General features: G+C 51.5%; 7 protein-coding genes across 7 annotated transcripts; 2 read left to right on the top strand and 5 right to left on the bottom strand.

Annotated features, from left to right (window-relative positions):
* Positions 1-811: 811 nt before the first annotated feature.
* LY79DRAFT_674641 (general substrate transporter) lies at positions 812-2,465 on the bottom strand (the record flags this gene model as incomplete). Its single annotated transcript, XM_060564334.1, has 5 exons — positions 812-867; positions 926-1,266; positions 1,396-1,887; positions 1,960-2,289; positions 2,353-2,465. The coding sequence occupies 5 exons, from the start codon at positions 2,463-2,465 to the stop codon at positions 812-814; spliced, it is 1,332 nt and encodes a 443-aa protein (XP_060407735.1).
* Positions 2,466-6,112: 3,647 nt separating this feature from the next.
* Positions 6,113-8,138, top strand: LY79DRAFT_571834 (uncharacterized protein). The gene is made up of 6 exons (XM_060559289.1): positions 6,113-6,284; positions 6,348-6,418; positions 6,493-6,623; positions 6,689-6,805; positions 6,889-7,738; positions 7,840-8,138. Exons 1-6 carry the CDS (start codon positions 6,278-6,280, stop codon positions 8,068-8,070), a joined length of 1,407 nt encoding a protein of 468 aa, XP_060407734.1. The 5' UTR covers positions 6,113-6,277; the 3' UTR covers positions 8,071-8,138.
* A 205-nt stretch (positions 8,139-8,343) lies between these two features.
* On the bottom strand, positions 8,344-8,759 carry LY79DRAFT_528562 (uncharacterized protein; the record flags this gene model as incomplete). The annotated part of the gene is made up of 2 exons (XM_060556042.1): positions 8,344-8,488; positions 8,545-8,759. The coding sequence occupies 2 exons, from the start codon at positions 8,757-8,759 to the stop codon at positions 8,344-8,346; spliced, it is 360 nt and encodes a 119-aa protein (XP_060407733.1).
* Positions 8,760-9,516: 757 nt separating this feature from the next.
* Positions 9,517-9,924, bottom strand: LY79DRAFT_528563 (uncharacterized protein; the record flags this gene model as incomplete). Its single annotated transcript, XM_060556043.1, has 1 exon — positions 9,517-9,924. One exon carries the CDS (start codon positions 9,922-9,924, stop codon positions 9,517-9,519), a length of 408 nt encoding a protein of 135 aa, XP_060407732.1.
* A 1,760-nt stretch (positions 9,925-11,684) lies between these two features.
* LY79DRAFT_680116 (ergosterol biosynthesis ERG4/ERG24) lies at positions 11,685-12,230 on the top strand (the record flags this gene model as incomplete). The annotated part of the gene is made up of 1 exon (XM_060564536.1): positions 11,685-12,230. A coding segment is annotated over one exon (450 nt), but the record flags the coding sequence as incomplete, so codon positions are not given.
* Positions 12,231-14,433: 2,203 nt separating this feature from the next.
* Positions 14,434-14,901, bottom strand: LY79DRAFT_528567 (uncharacterized protein; the record flags this gene model as incomplete). Its single annotated transcript, XM_060556045.1, has 1 exon — positions 14,434-14,901. The coding sequence occupies one exon, from the start codon at positions 14,899-14,901 to the stop codon at positions 14,434-14,436; it is 468 nt and encodes a 155-aa protein (XP_060407730.1).
* A 393-nt stretch (positions 14,902-15,294) lies between these two features.
* Positions 15,295-16,342, bottom strand: LY79DRAFT_594872 (uncharacterized protein; the record flags this gene model as incomplete). The annotated part of the gene is made up of 5 exons (XM_060561733.1): positions 15,295-15,578; positions 15,639-15,820; positions 15,880-15,922; positions 16,001-16,189; positions 16,318-16,342. 5 exons carry the CDS (start codon positions 16,340-16,342, stop codon positions 15,295-15,297), a joined length of 723 nt encoding a protein of 240 aa, XP_060407729.1.
* Between the last annotated feature and the right edge of the window lie 1,414 nt (positions 16,343-17,756).

The raw sequence follows: 17,756 nt of genomic DNA, 5'->3' as shown, positions 1-17,756 counted from the left end.
ATTAAAAATATAATTATATACTAAATAAAGTGCTAATTTTAACCCTAATTTTTTTATATAACTTAATATAGTGTTAGTATTATAGGTAAATTAGGAAGTAGAATTAATAACTCCTTAACTTAGGAGATATAACCTACTTATATAGGTCTTAAAGGCAAGACCTTTAAGAGGGGAGACCTAATATTATAACCTAATAAGTTATAGGTAATATTACCTTACTTAATAAAATAACTAGTAAGTAGTAATAGTATTTATATAGAACTAATAAATAAGCATAGACAAAATAACTCCTATAGATATAGAAGAACTATAGTATAAGTTATATAATAATAAAATTAGATAAGATCTATATATTAAAAATACAGAAGCTATATACTTAGTATATAGGCGCTATACAGAAAATATATAGGTGCTATAGTTTAAATATATAGCCTTATACACTAACAAAAGGAATAAACTTATATATAGGATAAACTTAGACACACTTAAGGATAGACTCTTATAGCTCTTTAGTAATTAACTTCTTATAATATAATTTATTTAAATAACTTTTAGTATTTAACCTTAGAGATTTAATTAATAAGAGCTATATAAGCTACCTTTATAACTATTAACTACCTAACTAATTACTAAGTGATTAATAGACTAGTAAGCCTATACTACTGTTAACTAAGTATTGACCCTAGCTTATTCCTAGCGGAAACCCTACTGTTAGATTACTGACTGTAACAGTTAGCATACTGCGGTGGGAGGGGCGACAATTAACATGCTATTATGTACCCAATTGCTGGATGCGCTGATCGAAGCACCCTTAGCACGGATGGAAAGGGGGAAGATCTCGGAGATCAGCGTCCAAGAAACCGGACCCTACGCTGAAAGTCTGTCAGTAAGCTGTTGCCAGGAGGGAAGCCAGAGATGCACATACAAGCACCAAAAGCTCTGATATAGATCCAAATAAACGCGACAGCAATCCAGCCCTCGGCAGGGTGACCCGGCCAGTCATAACTAAATTTAGCAACGATGATTCCGGGAATGATCATGGAAATTAACATAACGATAGAGCCTCCGATGAGAATGGGCTTCCGGCCGACCTTGTCGATGAAGGCCATTGCAGGCAGAGTACTGATAAAAAACACTACTCCAGTAACCCCTGTAGCAAGGAGAGCAGTAGTACCGCCAGTAAGACCTAGGCTCTGGAACACATTACTCGCATAGTATATAATAGCGTCGATGCCACTCCACTGTTGGAAAAACATGATCAACCAACTAGTCTTAAGTTAGTATAATTATACAGGGTCAGGGTTGATAGCATGGCTCAGCTCTAGGGTTATCAAGGTGGAAGGAATACGAGCAGTTTGCAGTAATATGGTTGGTAACAGGCAATGAAGAACTTACGCAGTAGCAACACGCTTAAAGTGGGACCATTCGCGGACAATACGCCAATACTGCGCAACCTCGCGCATCCAAACGCTGGTTTTCTCCTTCTCAGCCAGCTGGGGGAAAGCCTTTTGGAAAGCGCGCTGCTCAAAGAGAGCCTCGGCTTTGATCTCCTTGAACTCCACCTGGACAAGGTCGTTTTCTTCAGGAAGCTTGCGGAGGTAGGCAATTGTCTTGACGGCTTCCTCGTCTCGGCCCTGCTTCACTAGCCAGCGGGGCGAGAAGGGGAGCCACCAGATCCCGAGGGCTAACAGGATGGCAGGAATACCCTGAATGTAGGATGGGAGTTTCCAGGCGAGGTTTGACTGGCCTGCGCCAATGCCGCCGATGTAGTTGCTGCCGTAACCGACCCAGAAGCTCAACATGATGCCTAAGATGGTGGCAAACTGGTAGAAAGAGACGATGAAGCCACGCATCTCGGGGGCGGCGAGCTCGGCGTTGTAGAGGGGGCTATATGTAGGTCAGCATTCTGTACATTGGGGACCGTGCTGTATGTCGATGCGTCGGAGCCAAGACACTTACCCAACACCACTGAAAGTGCCGACACCGAGGCCAGTAAAGAAGCGACCGGCATAGAGAAGCTCCGGCTTGTGGTAGCTCGCTCCAGTGTAAAGGTAACTTCCAAGGATGACCCAGACACAGGCTGAGAACATGGTGTACTTGCGGGAGAAGACCTCGCCAAAGACGCCGGCGGTGAGAGAGCCGAGAATACCTCCCAGCTGAAGGATGGAAGTCAACCAACCGGTAGCGCTGGATGAGTTGACGACGGATGGGAAGTTGTCCGTAAAGCGCGTCATCACAAGGGACTGGCCCAAGACTCCCTGTTGAAAACCATACTCAAGACCTCCTATCCTGGTTTGAAAGCAGTCAGCTATTAGGTGCTCACTATTATGACTTTTCGAGCATCCAACTTACGAAGCAAAAAGAGCAATAACGAGGATCTTTGGGTTCTTCGCCAGGGTCTTCCATCGGTTTTGGAACGCGAGCCTCGTGCGCGCCTCGGCGGCGGTTTCCGCTTCGACGGCCATAGTGAAGACAATGACGGCTTGCTTTCGGACGACTAATCAGACAACAGAAGATAGAAGCTCGTCCTTGTCTGACGAAACAAATCCTCGGCCGGAATGAAGCCCGAGAGTACAAGACGATCATCCCACCCCGTGGGCTGGGACATCTACTTAAAGCTGCAGAACCGACGCTAAGGGTTGCCTTTCCGGGATGATGACCGGGGAGGCGTCCCTCGACGATGGGGTCGGTTTTGCCTGATGGGGACGGCACGTGTCAAGCTTTGACGAGACTTTGTTTTGACAGAATGGCGAGGTTGGCTGAAATGGGATCCATGTCCTTTGGTCGCGGGCCGTTTGCCGCGCACTTCTGGTAGCTCTAGGGGTTTTCGTGGAAAGCTCGTGTGTACCCATCGTTCTTTCGTTCGACCCCATGACGGTAACGTATTTTTGCCATTGTGTTTAATGCCGTCAAATCACATCTGACTGCTCCTCACGACGGTTGCCCTTACCAGAATCGGTTGAAAGTGTTGAGTGATTCGGCTTAGCTTACTGGTCGAGGCTATGGTCCACCGAAACTCGCATCTTCGTACCATGGACAGGCTACGCGAGGTCATACCCCGCCATCTTCCCCAGCTGTGAGAATTTGATACGTCACCCGATTTCGGTCCACCCTCGCAGCGGGCTGCAGTGAAATTTTCATTTGATCCTCTGTCTCCTGCTATCGATGATGAGCGTCGTAAAGTCGTGCAACGTGGGGAAAAGATGCCAGGGGCTAGTGCTCGAAGCGGAAGTTGGCCGAGTGGTGGATCATCGTATGAGTGGTGACCACTCCACCGAATAGCAGCGGTAGGCGAACCTGTCTATGACTAATGGAGTCAGCTGATGTGCCCATGGGGATTTGAACCGTGGGGATTTTGGCTTCTCTGGGGATCCCGCTGGGCCAGGCTTCGGCAAAGAAAGTTGTGAGGGGAAATCCTCCGTCCTTCGGCAATGGCACCGAGGAGAGGCCGCCGAATGTCAACTCACCCGCAGATGATCGGCCATTGAACTTAGAGACCCTTTAACCTAGTCGCCACGTTGTTCTGATGTTCCGGAACAACAAACTTTCGAGGAGCCAGGATACTTCTTATTGAGACGAAAAGCTTTGATGGCATGCCGAAGACAGTCGCGACCTTGACAACGAGGAGACGACTGCTCTATTACCCAACCGACTCCATTGTTCGAGGGTTCCAGAATGGCGTTGTTGGGCGCGCATCGAGCCCAAACATTGGGAAACCAGAAGCCACGGTATCCCGGTTGATGCTTGACTCAAAGTCAGAAGTACCGCCCTCATAGTGTACTCAATTCTGATCCTGCGGGGGAATTCTTCGCCGGTTCCCACAGCGCGAGAAAGTCTTGCCCATTATCGGATGTCGTTGCCGAGCATCGAGCTGCTGCCGGTAAGAGCCGCCTGACGTATACTGAAGTATTAACTGTCAAACGTCAAACGTTGCGATTTGGGCCACCTGCTCCACAGGTTTATGTAGGGCATGGTACACCAATGCGCAATCCGTCGGCTTCTCAGGCAGTCTAGCCGGCCGCGAGGAACGAGAAGCATGGCTCTTTACGGAAGAATTTATCTGTTCCTGTGTTCCAACGGTCCCGTTGCTTGGGGAATTTTGTCATGTCCTGGTGCCATGGGAACTGGGTCTCGTTTGGCTTTTGCAGGGGAGCTTGTAGACTTACCGCCCACTCGCGGATAATACCGGAGATGCGAAAGCAGCTCCGCGACTCAGGCCCCGGTCCCGAGTTTGCAGCACTGGTATACCGCCAGCGTGTGATGACGAATACTACCAACACCAATGGACCGTCGCATGACCGCTTTCGGCCGCTGCCCTGTAGATATTAATCAAGATCAGCAAACCTGCATCAGTCGGTGCTGAAATTGCCGGTATATGTAGTATGTAACGAGATTCTTCCTTTGCGAGATGGCATGCATCTGTGTATTGTTTTTTTGCTCAACTCAGCACAGGCCTGGATGTTATAGTCCGTCTCCTCGCTATCATGTAACAAGGTTGGAGTATCGTTCGTATGTGCTGGTGAGATTTTCTGCATAGAACTCTCATCGTCCCAACAAATCAAATAGCTCGACCTTTCTTCTCGGAACAAGGTGGTATTTGTACGTCGACCAGTTGGCTCTTCCACTCGAAAAGAAGACAGGTTCTTTCTGAGCCGAATCGGTTGGATGCCAGAATAGGAAAAGGAAAAAAAAAACAGCACAACATTGATCGCCGAGCAAGCAGCCATGTGATGATCCAGTATCCGTCGTAGGGCATCAGAAGAAAGTTTGGCAGTTGAGAATTAGACAGTCGGCAAGGCCGCCTTATCGACTCGCTTCACAAGCTTTTCCCGTCTTAGCCAAAGAGTGTCGCCTCATCTTTCAGCTGAGTTTTACTTGGCGACTGAAAGCGCCGGGCTCTGCCAATGTCAGGGCTTGCAGTAGTTTTCAAGTGGACTGTCATGATTGATAGACGCCCCAACTTCATGCGTGATGCTTTCGGCAGGTGGTGAACCGTGGCCCTGGGTTGTGGAAAATATGGTCAAGGATGCTGGCGGCAAGCGGGGCGAATTGGCACATGTTATTGTGGCCCAGAAGGTTTCACCTGCGGGTCAATGGCACACTTATCAGATGCTCTCTCGTCAGGACCTGGACGAATGTCGGTGATTATTGACAAGCCGGGTCGTGGCTCTGAGCCTCCAGGCACTTTATGCAGGACAAGACTCGTCGCAAAGTGCTCCCAGGGCTGAAGGATGTTCATGATGAGCCGGGTAGATCGTGGAGTCCCGCGAGGTGTTGGTCGGTGGTGGCTGGAACCTACATTAGTGTAGCTACCTCAGTGTAGGGAGCTACATTGATCAGAGAAGTGTGGCTTGCAACACCGGTAGAGAGCGATGTGGCTGAAGCTCCTCTATCTTAGCCGAGAAGACGCTGCTTGTCGGTTCTGTGGCACGCCGCGCGTTCTCGGGTCGACAAATACTCGGCGAGTTTGAGCTGATGAATGGTAGCGTCAGGTGAATTGAGCTGGCTGGCTGGCCGACTGACTGGCTGGGAGAAAGATCGGGAAAGTTTTCCAAACTCGGGCACGCTTATCTTTCAAGCCGCGAAGAGAACCCCTTCCCAATCAATAGCATGGAATGTCATCGTGAAACCGTCGCGGCAGTCTCCAACCAGGCGCACAAGCCAAGGAATGGCTCGTGTCGCGGTATTGCAGTACGGGTTATGGGTGGTGTGTGTTTGGGACCTGCAAGAAAAACGGATAATTCGAGAATATGACGACCGAAACAGTGGTATAGAAGTGTTTTTAGGTGTTTTTTGTGTTGTTTTTTTACGTGGTCTGCCGATATTCAAAGGATAGAGAGGAGATGGTGGAAATGAATTGTGAGGAAGGTGAAGGAAGGTGAAGATACACGAACACACATACTGGGCGGTGATTGGTCAATTGCAACACTATTCCCGTCGGCTTAACAAACTCGCCTTTGTAAGTGCATATATCTATCCGAAACGGGGGGCTTACGCCATTTCGGGTATAGTATGCCGCTAACGGGGATGTGCCCCGCGGTGCTGCCCCACTAGCCAGCCGCGGGCGGGAGAGAGCGGGGGTATAGCTGTTTTTTGTAGCAGAATCCGCTCAAGATAGTTCATTCTATGAAGCCGTGGTCGTCTTTGGCCGAAACTACGCCGTCTGAGACACATCAGCTTGCGACAATCTTTTCTAAAGCTATAACATCTCTGCATTTCCCTCTCCCAATACATCCCGTATTCGACCTGATCTCCATATACCCGTACACATTTCAAAATGCCTGGTACCACAACACTCCCTTTGCCAACTCCCCAGCCGTACAAGGAAACCTAACGTGTCACGGCAGCTCCCTACTCGACCGGCGACAAGCGGTCCTTTGGCTGGGTCACCGCTCGCGAGCGCTGGCCTGTCATCATCGTTCGTTCTCTCCTCCCATCCCCCGCTTCCTAATGTCCATGTTGCCATATTCAAGCTGACGTCTCGTGTTACAGACCCAAGCCATCGATGACCTTTACCGGTCCGTCTCGCAGACCAAGGACGCTGAGAAGGAGGCTGATGGCAAGAAGATCATCGAGAAGATTGCCCGCCTCAAGTACGAGGTCCAACACGACCGACCGTTGACGTATGACCGACCTGCCTATTCCCCATCTTCACTCGCAGCAGACCTTGCTAACTCGACCGTACCAGACCAATCGAGGACGATGGATACCCGGACGTCAGCATCTACAACGAGGAGCTGAAGAAGCTCGGCTCGCCGACCTGGCTCAACATTCCCTGGCTCTACTGCGAATGCTACCTGTTCAGGTGAGTTTTTTTTTTTTTTTTTTAGCTGGGCGCCTAACCGAATGTCCGTCGGCAAGACGCGGTGCTGACGGAATGACCGATAGACGCATCGCCACTTACTTTGCCCAATCCACACACTGGAAGAACTACGACGTCTTTGCCCGCCAGAAGATTAGCACCTTCCGATCCTCTCGCCCCGCCGTGCTGGAGCTGGCCTCCAAGTACAAGGAGCTGGTCGAGCAGCTGCGGGCGAACAAGGGCGCCGCCCAGGACGACGAGGCCGAGAAGATCCTCTTCGCCGAGATGTGCGAGATCTGCTTGTGGGGCAACGCGACAGACCTGTCTCTGCTGACGAGCCTGACGTACGAGGACATCCAGAAGCTGCAGGGCTCCGAGGCCCGCAAGGCGTCGGAGAAGAACATCGTCGTCAACGACCTCCCCGCCGTCTACGAGCTGCTCAAGAAGGCCAAGGCCGAGGGCAAGAAGGAGCGCCGCATCGACATCGTCCTCGACAACGCCGGCTTCGAGCTCTACGTCGACCTCATCCTCGCTGGCTACCTGCTCTCGGCCGGCCTGGCGACGCACGTCGTCCTGCACCCCAAGTCGATCCCGTGGTTCGTCTCCGATGTGCTGCCGGGCGACTTCGCCCAGCTGCTCGGCGCCATCGCCAACCCCAAACCCTTCTACGAGACCCCCTCGGAGGAGGAGGAGCTCCAGAACAAGACCCCCGAGCCGCTCTCGGAGGCGGACGCGAGCAACCTTTCGTTCCTTTTCCAGGAGTGGAGCCAGTTCCACGCCGAGGGCCAGCTCATCCTCCGACCCAACCGATACTGGACGCACCCCGGCCCCTTCTGGCAACTGCCAGAAGAGGCCAAGGACCTCTACGAGGATCTCAAGGCAAGCGAGGTGGTCATCTTCAAGGGAGACCTGAACTACCGCAAGTTGACTGGTGACGTATGTGGTCTTCTTTATCAATTTCTTTTTTTTTTCTTTTTTTCTTTTTGTGGTATTCTTCCCCACCTCTGCCGAAAGTATACTGACTGGCATAACTCCAGGCCGACTGGGATGCCGCAACGCCGTTCACTGAAGCTCTGAAGAACCTCGGTCCGGGGTCCGGCCTCAACATCCTGGCGCTCCGCACCTGCAAGGCCGATGTTGTCGTCGGTCTCCCGCCCGGCGAAGACGAGAAGCTGCTGGCGACCGAGGGCGGCGGCGGCGACTCGGGCTCGCGCAAGTGGGCTTGGAGCGGCAAGTGGGCCGTTGTGTCGTTCTCGGGCGGCAAATGATGATGATGATGATGATGATGATGTGTTGGTTTTCTTTTCGCTCTTACGTTAACCCCCCCGCGCGCGCGAGTCACTTCCTATAGAGCATTGGTCAATAGACTTTAAGAGAGAGAGAGAGAAAGAGAGATGAACTCTTCATACGAATAGAAGCCTGCGCCGTCTAAGGCTAGTCCAGCATCTGTTTTCTTCGAGCACCTATTTATTCCAAGTCCGTCACAACCCAAACGAGTATTCCTTATATCGAGTAACGCATCCACACCTCTCTGCTTTTGATCACACCCAGTCTCCAACAGAAGGGCTATACACTGGTACTGGCGGTACTAGCGTAGGATGCTTGGCTATTCCACTCCATCTGATGTGCTCTAGTGCGTTGTACGTGACCGTTTTTGCATTGTCTTTCTTGTGGCGAATCACTTGGCTCTGTCAGTCTCCTTGTGTCGCTTCCTTGCTTGCAGCCTGTCCGAAGGAACTCACAGGGTTTGCACTCGCGACAAATGATGTGTCCGCACCTTTTGATGGCGCACCGCGAGACCTTCTGGTTTGGCCCATGGCACTTGTGGCAGACCCAACGCCTGCGCCATAATCGGTAGACGCAGTGTGGCATGCAGTAGTACGGGCTGATGGATTTTACCTTGTCCACTTTCCCGCAGTCCCCGAATGCGTCGCGGATGTACAGGACCTTCTCGCATGCGTCTCTGTAAGTGGTGTCATGGTCGCAGATGTACCGTATTGCTATAAGTTGGCACATTGTTGGTTGAGCGACAGGGTTTGCCACTGGCTATCCCCCCTGGTGGTGTAAAGTTGAAGTCGAAGTTGGAGTTGACGTGATATCGGATTTTGGAGTGAGAATATGAGCCGGAGTGAGTCGAGACCTGTTATGACTGTGGCCGAGGGGTGTAAATGTGAAGAAGGCCTGTAGGTGAAGCTGGTGAATGTGAATCTCGGATGGCTGTGGAGAGCCTGGAGGAATGTTTTCTTCATAGTTCTTCTAATAAACAAACGATGTGAAGATTGGAAGAAGCTTCGACAGAGAAAAAAGAAAAACAAAGGGGGAAAAACGAGAAGTACTCGTCTAGCTGCTGAGGGAAGGGAAAGAACTATTTGTTGTGGTTCAAAGCTCCTGCCTTCCTTCCAAACCTGTCGAGCCGGCCATTCACCGATGCTTCACCGACGCTTCACTGACGGTCACCGAGAACCACCGCCTTACCTCTTCTTCACACCAAGACAGGTTAGGACACAGCAATGAAGATGCAGCATCCATCCATCAAGACATCAGGATATTCCAATCTTGTTGATGATTTGTTTTGCTCCCGGAGAATGTCACCAGAGAGCTGCCCCCAGAAAACAAGGTACAAAGAAAAACGTGACCACAAAAGAAACATGTTTGTTGACAACGCCAGCCCGTCCCATCTTGATATCCCGACATCCGATTCTTCTCCTCATCCTCTAAATACAGAGCCCAATGCAGTCGGCGCCGCCCTTCCCCGGGTTGCAATCGTCCCTTGGGTCATCCACGCAAATCTTGCCATCCGGGCAGTTGGTACCCGCGACCCCACTGCACGGGATGGGCACCACGCAGATGCCCGGCCCGTCGCACGCCGGCCCGCAGCCGCTATCGAACGGGTTCTTGATGCACTCGAAGCTGGCCGGGCACGGCGTCGGCGACACGCGCAAACCGCCGCAGGCCTGGTACGACCTGGTCTTGACCGGCCGCAGGGTGACGGTCCGCGTGGCGGCGACCGTGGAGGTGATCGTTGTGTTGACCGCCGAGGACGCCGAGATTTTGGTCAGTACTGGAGCCGCCGTCGAGGACGTCAAGTTGTTGGATAGTGCTACCGCTGCCGTTGAGGACATTATGGATGGTAGCGGGACGGGGACAAGGGTCGTCGGGACGCCGCCGCCGGGAGCGGTGGGGAAGGGTGTGACGGCCGGGGCCTCAGGGCTCGCGGCGGCCAAGGCGGACGCGCCGAGGACGGCGAGGATACTGCGAACGAGCATCATGACTGATTAACGTCCGCTAGGTCTTGAAATGCCGGGTGGCTTCTTTTCCGTTTGGTCTACTCGTTGAAGAAGAGGTAGAGAAGAGGACACCGAACAGTTGAGGAAAAAAGTCGGCGACCGTTGAGCTGTTGATAAATAGGAGGGGCTTCTACCTTTCGACAGGAATGCAGGTTGATGAGCTTGTCTCGGTGCCGCATATAACCCGAATTCCAGTCCACAGTAGGACCGCGCAACCTCGCGGCATCTCTAGGGGAACAGGGAGCGAGCTTCCCCTCCCATTCTTCCGCAAAGTGTGCGTCGTTGTTTGTTTCTCGACTCCTGTCTCAGTTTGCTAGGAAGGGACGGCATGGCACTTCCGAGTTTGGCAACACCACAACGATGAACGCCTTTTTCGGTGACGCCACTTACCCTATAAGCGGCCCTCTTCGTAATTCGAGCGAGGTTCACAGGACTGGGCACGAGGCTTCTCCCGGCCTGGGAAAAGTGGCTGGCTGGCGTTTCGGGGAAGATCGCTTCCCGTTGCGGGACGTGGGCTCAGCTCGTGTCGTTTCATGACGAGACCTGAGGAGCCAAATCATGCCTTTGACTAGTGTAACGCGGATAAACGGTTCGATGGCTGCTGCTGCGAGAGTTAGCTGCGAGACCCTACCCAAAGCCGGCCTGGCGCGGCTGTGGTTGGGAGCATATCGAATGGGCCGATCTACGGTCGGTGGAAGCCAGGGAGATCAAGTCCGTTGGACAGAACTGGCGTGCGTCACCTCACATTCGACGATCATGCCGGAACAAGCCGAATCTGTCTTGAGGTTTTAGACGGCCCGCGCCGGATCGAAGCCGGTTCGGCGCACTTTGAGTTGCCGGACTGGGATTGCGCTACGGCATCGATATAGTTTTCAACGTTGTTGAACCGTTGCTGTCGATGGCCTGGCCCAGTTCGATGCCCCGATTCCCGCTGCATGACTATCATGGCCGTGAACTGTCCCTTGAATGCAGGGGTTGTCTGACACCTGTGGGAAATCAGGGACGCCTTTTGACATTGAGGGCTATCAAAAGGAATTCATACGTGTCAGCCTTCGGGGTGCTGTTACTGTCCAGGAGGGGAGGCTTAAGGGTGATTTATCGCCCTTCGAGGACGGTAATGCGTTGGCGTCATATACCATTATCAGTGGCAATTTAGCTTGGACCCGGGGAAGAAGAAGGCGGACCCGTTCATCCCCATTCAAGGATTTCTCACGGTCTGAAAAGGAGATGGAAGCATAGCGGCGGGCAGGGGTGGGAGCTGGGAAGGATACCTCTATAATCAAGGTTTTCGTGCTGAATTAGCTGTAGAGCAGTTGGTTAATAACTTTGGAGAAAGTGGCGGGCTTCAATATCAATTTCAAGCTCTGGAAGCAGATCACTTCAATTATCATCGTCGTCAGTGCCAACAACTCAATTGGGCCATGTCCAAACCTGTGACAGTGACCTCCCCACTGCCAAAAAATCCCATCTCTGTTGGGCTCGATTAGTCAAAATGACAATCGTCGAATCGTAGCACATCAAGGGTCTACGAGAACGCCAAGAACACCGGCTCTGGCCTCCCCGTCCTTTCTCATTCGTAGTAACAGTCGTTGCTCTTTCGGAGGCAACCAGACCACCCCAGTGTCAAGGACTTGCCCTTCATCCAAACGAAACGGGGTACTAGGCTGCTCACCGGCGGGTGGTGGGGCAAGTCGCGTCATATTAACTACCTCGGCGATTGGATCCAGGGTCAGCCCTTCTGCCTGCCTACCGGCATCGCTGGATATCAAAGCCTCAGCGCCGGAAGCGTTAGCAGTGCTGTCCCTGGCGTTTTCACCATGCTCGATGGCCAAGAGGTGGCCCAGGGTGCTGCGCGGGGATGGGGTATCGTCTTCACCTATTTCTACCTGTTGTACTTCGGTGTCCTCTTGATTCACCGCGAAATGCGGGATGATGCTGCATGCGCGGAGAAGTATGGTGATGACTGGAAGGAGTACAAGCGCCTTGTCAGGTGGAGGATATTGCCCGGCGTTTACTGGATCTGCTTGGTAGCAAACTTCTACTAGTTTGTGAACGCCGAAGCGATTGATCCTGGATGGAGGTATGCTTGGTGATATCGTAAACCTACCGCGGATAGGGTCGCTGCTTTACAGCCAACCAGCTTATAGCCAGAGGTAGCCAGATGCATGGGCCAAACAAGCCAACTTGAAACATGCAGTGAACAATTCATACTTGGCTCGATCTGATTGCCCAACGTTACGTTGTCCCATAACGCTATAAAGACTGAGCTATGCTAAAGGCCCATTTCACGATCTGTGAATGGAGTGAAGGCAACGCGGATGGCCAGCCTCATAGCGAAACACTTCCCGGTATGGATCAAAGTTGCTAGTTGACAGTTGACATCTTATTGATAGAGCTCCATACGCTGCGTGCCGCCACGGCTTAACGAGATACAGTCTAGGGGCAATGACAAGGCATCCTTTGTCTCCAGATCTCTTCCTTCAGATTCTCAGCTGCTTTCCCTTACATCTGTCTCGCCAGGCCTGTTCATGACCTTGGTTTTGCCCTCACCAACCTCCCATCACCTATTCGCCAATCTGTTGCTGAAGGGACTGGTCGGGGCTCATTCCCTCTATCTTTATTGCCTTCTCCGTCTGTTCCGCTCCATTCTCTGAAACCTCCTCTCACACATGTCCGCCTAGTCGTTCGGGCTCTGAAACACTAGCTCAGATGTCTAGAGGAGATCTCCTGTGAAAACACGCCTCCCTCCCCTGATTTTACTCTGTTCCCTTTCCTCCTAGCCATTTTCTTCGGTGCACTGCTTCCAATTGCCTTTACCTACCGGCATTGTCTTTCCCTTTAGTGGGTTTCTAAAATCTAAATAGATTAAACCTCTCTATACTCTTTTCACTAGACCTAAGATAGGTTTAGGTGTATTAGTCCTAGTTCTGCTTTACAAGCCTAGCTGCATACTATCACTAGGTAAAGCTAACTAAAGTCTGTGTGTTATAAGAGGGATAAGTAACCCTTTACTAAGTCCCTAGGCAAGGGAAAAGAAGCCAGTAGAACGGACATCTGCTGTGATACTAGGTCTTTAAGTTTTACTCTGGATTAATTGAAACTGGACATCTGTATAGCTGCCAGCTGTTGTTCAATAAATCGCCTGTTATTTACAACGTTTGTAAAACAGAGGTGCAACGTTCACACGAATCCATTGAAAAGTATAGCGCCGAGTATTCCCCACAGCGTTAACATCCGACGAACTCTACCGGCAACCCAAGCTTACTCAGAGCCGGAGGCAGCGGGCGGCCGGGATCCGTAAGTTACAGCGTCACCCTGAACGTGGAGACTCGAAATGTTCTGACTCGAGACGCTGCTGCCTTCCAAGCCACAGCCAGCCGCCTATGCCGCGTTGCGGCCGGAAGGATTCGTTTTGAGGGCACCAGGGAGTGCCGTCTTAAGACGAAGAGCAAGCCATGAGACACCGAAAGCCCCAAGATGGGGGGGGTTAATGGCGCGTTCGTTTCAATTGATGGAAGGCTCCAAGAACTCATCGAAGCTTATAGCCAAGAGCAGCTCGGCAGCATTCGGCGAAATGCGCACCTTTAATTCGATTATCAGGTGATTGGTCAATGTCCTATTCTGGTCTCTCTGTGGACCCATGCTTTAGTAGCTCTGCCGCCCCTTTGATGCATTTTCCTGCTTCGCGGTGTGGTCTGTAACACCCTTCGATGGAATGCTGGCCCACACGTTCATGCGTTATTAGGTTAAGGTACTAAGCTACGTCGTAATCTGCTCCAAAGAACCGCGGCGTATCCGTACACCGTTGCATAATTTTCTGTAACCTTGTTCGCCGATAACGCCATGTGAATACGAAGCAAAGGTACAATTGTAACGTTCACCGTTACCAAGGTTGTTACCCTTACGACTCAATGGCGGGGTCTCGAGTTCAGTTGACGAGACAGGGCAAGGATATCAATGTCGCGGCCATGGGTAGCAAGGCACAGCGAAACGCCGGATGAAAGCGGATGCATCCAACTTGCAGATGCATATCTGAGCAGTATATCAGCGATTGCTCCACGACAAGCTTAATATCGAAATGAACATGTGAGGTAGTTTTGAATGAAAACAGGTGCCAATTGGCTCGCTGATACGCGTGTCTCGACGAGGACGTGACGTCGCAGAATTATTATTTTCTACAAAGGGACATAATAATGACATGGTGGTTGAACGTGAAAGAAATTCATGGTAAGACGAGACATGCTCCGGCACATTCCGGTGTAAAGCAAACATGGTATCTGGCATGTTCCTCTGTGTACGCCTAAAACTCCGTGGTTGATGATATCTATCCTCTGATCTTATGAGTTAAATCGGATGTGACGATAACCTTTTCTTTGGGTCACGTTTCACTCGAGTCGAAAACTTTGAATGCAAATTCGGAAGTACTATTGGGCTCACTCGTCGGGTCATCGGCAACATCGAATCTGGGTGTATGTCGGCCGCCGGTGCTAGAGTTTGAGATGGCTGGATCGGTTGAATTGATTGAACTGGTTGCGAATGCAGTGCCTCGGATCTCGAAGACGTTCTTGAATGATCATAGTGGGAATCATATGTGCTGGGTTCAGGAGTCTGAGTTGGGTAAAATGGTAGAACTGGTTGAGAATGTAGTGCCTCGGATCTTGAAGGCGTTTTTGAATGGCCGTAGGGATTATGTGGGCTCGGGCTCCCCCGAGATGGAAGTTTCCGGCTGAAGTTGGCGTTCGTAGGCGTTTTCGGACACACAGGATCGAGGGGGGCTTCGTGGAGAGGACGGGGAGGCGGTGTCGGAGCCATGGAATCGAGGGAGACTTCATCCCCGAAGGGATCGACTCGTCGGGACGGTGGCGGCGGTGGCGCGGGGGTCGGAGTCGCAAGCGCCGTGGACGTCTTTCGCTTTTTTCTGAATTGTCTCTGGAACATTTTTGGCACAAAAGTTTTGTACATCTTTTCCTGGAACGTCTTCGTCGTTCCAAACACCAGGAAAGCTGCCAGGCTTGGCGAGACGCCGGGGACATAGCCTCGGATACTTATTCGCGCGCGTCTGACGCTGAGGTCGGGATGCAAACCGCTGGCTAGGTCGATCGTGTGACTCGCGGCTTTCAAGCGCGGGACAACGTTTGTGTACTCAAAAACACTAGACGCAAGTCTTAGATCCTTGCAGGCGAGAGGAGAGAGACCGGCATTGACTTACCAGAGGACAGCGAAGGCGATGGATAGCCGGATCACAAGCCAGTTGTCATATGCTTTGGCTTGACCTGAGGCACTGTAGGCTCCGCTCCGCGCAGCAGCACGACCAGACGAATTGGTGCCCCAGATTGACCGCGTCTTGCTCCCTCCGTCATTAGTACTAGGCAGCGACGGTCCGTTGTTGCCGTAGATGACTTTCCAGCTCGTGAGGTTCCGTCGTGAGCTGATGTATCGGGTCAAGATCATCAGGAGCAATATGGCGCTACCGAGCAGGCTGAGAACGACTGTTTCCTGTTAGTACTGGCGCTTGTTATGTGCGACTAAGACTCCATGACAATACTGACATTGGACGTTGGCGACAAACATATAAACAAAAAATGAGCGTTGAACTGGTGGCGTAAGCAGCAAGCCGGTGGTAATGCATGTGAGCACAACTGGCAGGATTCTGCCGATGATAGAGATGGTACGTGTCATCCTCGGCGTCGCGGCGAACCAGCCATAAACACTTGCGGCTAGAGACAGGGCACTGGACGACTTTAGCAACCATTCCGAGTCGTTCCATCAAGCCGAGTGGCGGCGACTCACAAGAAAAAGACGAAGCTGGATGCAATGGTGAATCCGAAAAGACCTGTTGTCCGATTAGGATACAACCTCCAGCAGACCGCAGGACGGTATCCAGCGAGGAAGCGCAAAGTCTTCGACTTACGAACATAGCCTAGGACAAGCTTGACCCCCCGTGTTCCTCGCGTGTACTGAACCTGCGCGTTATCGGCGTTTTCCCTGGCATAGTAGAACTGGTCCGTCAAGATATCCCTCCACCAAATATAGTCGTAGAATTGTTGCCAGACGCTAGTGGCGGTGATAATGAGCGTGGCGTACGCAATGCAGGCAATGTCTGTGGCAATACCGGTGTTAGCCCAATGAATCGTGAAGCCGACCCATGTTGTCATGTTCGTCCGGTATCGAGGGGAAGAGGTAAAACTTGCAGCTTGCCCTGTCATTGTGTGTCCAAAGAAGCCATACCAATAGGAAACTGGACAAGAGACATATAATCGAGTAAACGATGGACGCGACGACTTCTGCATCGACAGCCGACGGGAGTTGGAAAACCATTGCGACCACCGTTCACGTCACGGTCTCATCCGTACATGACGATGCCGACAGAGAACTAATGCACAACACAAGCCGTTCGAATCCTTTCTGGCGAGGCGGGGGGTGCCGTGGTTTTGACGTGTCCTCCCTGACACTCTGTCGGTGCGCCGCCAGTCTCCGCTACCCCTCCCTGCCGGGAAGTCTAAACATCGTACCCCCGTGTGGGAGATAATGGCCTTGATCCTTCTGTCCGTCATCCGATGCGGGCCCCCGAGATCGATATATTATTGAAGGCGATGATTACTTGTCGCCGTTGTGTAAACCGTTTTGGGGCATATTCTCCATTGTGTCGAAACAGACCCCTGATCATAAGTCTTTGCGCTCATCCAGTCTTGGCATCGAAAGGATGCACTAGTAGCCGGGATGGCAGCCGAACGAACCATTCTGACTCGGCCGCTGGCCAATATTGCAACCACACTTCCAGCTCTCACATATAACACAGCTTCTGATATAGCTATAGGCACTCTATATGTGATACGCACGTGCTACTGGGGTGCTACTGATACGCTTCAAACCCCACTTAGTATCTTATCATTGCAGTGCAAGGCGCAATATGAGACGGCGAGACTAAATCCTTGTGGACCTTCTGCACAAAGTAGGAATATATCGCCATGAAGCGGATTCGCGAATTCTTCGCAAAAACCCCTGTCGGCTCGGGGTCTGGCGAGCACCGTGCGGGAAGTGGGTAGTAATCCACACATCGTGTGATCGTATCTGAAAACTTACTCCGTAGGGATACTTGTCTACTGGTGAACGGGTGGTCACAGATCCGGAGATAAACTTGATTGTTAATTTTCGATCTCAGCCGTTGCTACTCCAGGAGGCCAACAATGTACAGCTGTGGACTATGCACCAGTGGAAACCTTTATTACCGCACCTCGGTATACGGAGAGTGTCGTTGTCGATTCTTCCGTGTTGCTCCGCTCTGTAGGGCCAATCGACCTGACCTGGATTCCGCGGCAGCTCCTACGTCTGGAAAACACTCATGATACACAGGCTAGGTTCCATGGCCAGTTTCGTATTGTTAAGAAGCAATCTGACGTGTCCATTGTTTTCATTGATAAGGGTTTTTTTTTTCATCTTTTTTATTCCCCAGCGGTTTATTTCCCTTATGAACAGCTGCGGCCTAGATATTGATACTACGTGAAGAGATGCGCCAATGAATTACCCAAACCAAGTACGCAATACATCTTGCCTAATCCCTCCCGCTTTGAACTCTATTGTGGCTATTCCTTCCTGGGTTTAAGGATCCGCTTTTCCACTTGGAGAACGAAGAGGAAAGTAAAAGAAAAAGGAATAAAGAGAAAAGA

This window comes from Colletotrichum navitas (genome assembly GCF_030913465.1).
Source record: "Colletotrichum navitas strain CBS 125086 chromosome Unknown LY79scaffold_133, whole genome shotgun sequence".
Classification (NCBI taxonomy): Eukaryota; Fungi; Ascomycota; class Sordariomycetes; order Glomerellales; family Glomerellaceae; genus Colletotrichum; species Colletotrichum navitas.
The sequence above is the reverse complement of the archived record's forward strand: the minus strand, read 5'-3'. Positions and strand labels throughout refer to the sequence as shown.